We start from the raw sequence: 2,811 nt of genomic DNA, 5'->3' as shown, positions 1-2,811 counted from the left end.
GGGCAGGACCCGGGGGCTCCATCCTTCCCCCGCGTTTCCTCCCCCCTTGTGTGGCTTCGGCGTGGGGCCCCTCGGATTTGGCTTCTTGCGGGGTTAGAGGAGAGCGGGCCATGGCAGGTGGCGAGCAAAAGGGAAGAGGCACCGACCTCTCGCCAAGGCACAGAAAAGTTCCCCTCTTGGGAGAAATAACCACGAGGGCTCAAGCGAGACTTCAGACGGGGCTGTAACCAAAAATAATCATAATACTAAGCATAATAATAGTAATAATAATAATAATACAAGGAGCTGAGTCCAGGCTGTGCGGATCCAAGCGGGTCTGTCCCGCAGGGGCCTGCAAGCCCTTCCCCGCAGAAGGGCCAAGCTGGCCGGGGGAAGCAGGGCCCGGCCAGCTCGGGGGTTTTGTTTCTTTGCCATCAGGCAGAAAATTAATCAGCCCAAGCGATGTGCAGAGCTGGGGCTGGCGGCCCGTAATTAGGGGACGTGTGCCGCCAGGATTATCTCGTTAGTTTATCAAGAAAACATTTATTATAATTAATTCTTGGATGGGGTAATTATTATTGAGCGAGGCCGGAGCAACTGGTAGATGGGGGGCCCGGGAAAGGAGGAGGGGGAGAAGAAAAGGTGACAGATTGCGGGGAAGAGCCGTTAGATAGAAAAGTGCAGTTTGTCCTCCGCGGCCGCCCAGAGCAGGTAGGACGCGGCAAACTTTGCATGGCATCGCCAGCCTGGCATGGGTCTCCTCTTCCCCCCGGATCCCAAAAGCTGGAAGGGGGGTTTTGCCTTTCCTCCCAATCTTTTTATTTTTTTATTTTCTTTCTTTCAAAGAAAGACAAACTCTTGCGCACCACGAAGCCTGTGCCAAAATGAAATCACTTTTTAAAAGTTTGACACCCCTGAAGGCAGCTTTTCATCCTATAGCAGGACCCAGCCAGGCTTGAGTAAAGTGGCAGGGAGGGGAAGTTGCATGTGATTAAAGAGCAAAAAAAGAAAAAAGAAAAGAAAAGAATGAATTAAGGGAAAAATCGCAACGCAGGCGGCTGCATCCCCACCTTGGCGCTGGGGAGGAATCAGCCCTGCGCTGACTGTGCCCGCTACGCGCACGTCTGTATGCGCTGGCGTTCAGGGGCGCAGCGATGGGCACAGGCAGGCAGCGACATATCGCAGGCATCGGCTGACCTGGTATTTTTTTTTTGTCTTCAGCCTTCAGATCTCAGCAAACTCTTTCGCCTCTCAGGAACGGAAGGAAAGAGGTCGCAAACTATTTGGGCTTCTTAGGCGGAGGGGGAAAGCCAGCAAGAAGTATTTGCCTTTCTAGAAGTAACCCGTGCTACCTAGAAAAGGAATAATAATAGTAATAGTAATAAGAATAATAGCAATAATAATAACTATAATAATGATGATTATCATCATCATAAAGGCATTTCAGGCCTTTTCAGACATAGCCTGAAGTTGCAGTAATTTAGCAGCTGACTCTATAATCAAGTGGCTTTATTTATTTTGTAAAATTTGGCTTGCATTGATGTAGCTCAACGAGAGGAAATCTCTAGCTTGGGCTTGAGGGGAATGACTCTGAGCGCTCACTTTTTGAAGGGGACATGGGCAGGGGGGAGCGGGGTGGCTTTGCCGCACTGGAAATAACTGGAGCTGCCCTTGAAGGGCTTCATCAAAATGGTGACCGAGCGCTGGGGCTTGCAAGCCAGCCCCTGTGCGAGGAGCTCCCCTCTCAACCCTCCCAGGGATGTGGGCGTTTGGCAATGCGGGCTGCAGCCCCCTTGCCCTTTTGTCCTCCATTTTGGAGGGGGGGAAACCGCTCTCGGGAGGAGACAACCAAGTTGTGAAGTCATGAGATCCTTCCAGGAGAGGAGCGAGATTTTATCCGGTGCCAGTGCCTGAACAAGCCAGGGATGTGTCCCACCCTGCAGCAGGGCCAGGCAGCAGCGGTGTTTGGAGCAGAGAGGAGGCAGAGGCAGCAAAGGCAGCGCAGGGCTAGGCTGGTAACCGGGGGTCTTTCCCCCTGCCCCATCCCCTCTGTGTTCAGCGGCGTCCTCAAAGCCCACAGAGCTGCGCCCTGTCCAAATGCAGGGCAGGCCTGAATGCTCTTGACAGCCGAACTGCCAGGGCCTGGGTCACACCAGAGCCCACCTCGCCCAGGCTCTTGTGCCAACCCGCCCTTCCCCTCCCCATTCATCCCCAAGCCCGGCCTGCGGGCACCGAGCGGGGAGAGCTTAGCCCTGCCAGGCTTGCTTTTTGGCTCTTGTTGGTGTTGGGAAGTTTGAAGCCCGGCCTGCCTAAGCCCGGAGTTTCTCGGAGGTCTTCTAGATCTGTCCCTGATGCTTGGATCTAATTAAGCAGACTGCTAATGGGGGGGAGGGGGGGTGTTTAGCAATCCCTTCAATTCCCAAAAGTTTAGCCCTTCCCAAGTGGCTGCTTCTTGGGGGGGGGGTGTTGAATGTGGCCAAGAGTTGGGCTCATGCAACTCCTTGCTACAGACTGAGTGGGGGGGTTGTTCCTTTGTTTCCCCCCAATGGGCTTTGTGATGGGCAGTATTTATTTAGCCAGGAGCCCTTTGTGTCTGCAAATGGCCGCAATCAAGTTTTGTTGCAGACAATTAGCTCAGGCCAGGCGATGCCTCCGATGCAAATGCAATACAATGCGCCCATTGCAAGGCGGGGGAGGTGGGGGGGCTGGAGGAGTGGGGGTGCTGCTCGCGGAGGAGGGCTGGGGCTGGGGCTGGCTGGAGGGGGGCAATGCCTCTCCTCCCCTCCTGCGGGTGGATCCAGGCAGGCTGTCCCCCCATGCTGCAGACCTGGG

The 2,811-nt window shown here is 54.6% G+C and overlaps 1 protein-coding gene across 1 annotated transcript in view; it reads left to right on the top strand.

The window, feature by feature from the left end:
• Positions 1-1,107: 1,107 nt before the first annotated feature.
• OTX2 (orthodenticle homeobox 2) overlaps positions 1,108-2,811 on the top strand; it is a 5,473-nt gene continuing 3,769 nt past the window's right edge. Inside the window, exon 1 of the mRNA XM_019551166.1 lies at positions 1,108-1,179. Within this exon, the coding sequence (XP_019406711.1) occupies positions 1,108-1,179 (72 nt within the window). The remainder of the gene's footprint in view (positions 1,180-2,811) is intronic.

The sequence above is a fragment of the Crocodylus porosus genome, unplaced genomic scaffold (genome assembly GCF_001723895.1).
Source record: "Crocodylus porosus isolate Cpor-Errol unplaced genomic scaffold, CroPor_comp1, whole genome shotgun sequence".
NCBI classification, from domain to species: domain Eukaryota; kingdom Metazoa; phylum Chordata; order Crocodylia; family Crocodylidae; genus Crocodylus; species Crocodylus porosus.
Note: the sequence above shows the minus strand (reverse complement) of the source record. Positions and strands in the feature narration are given on the sequence as shown.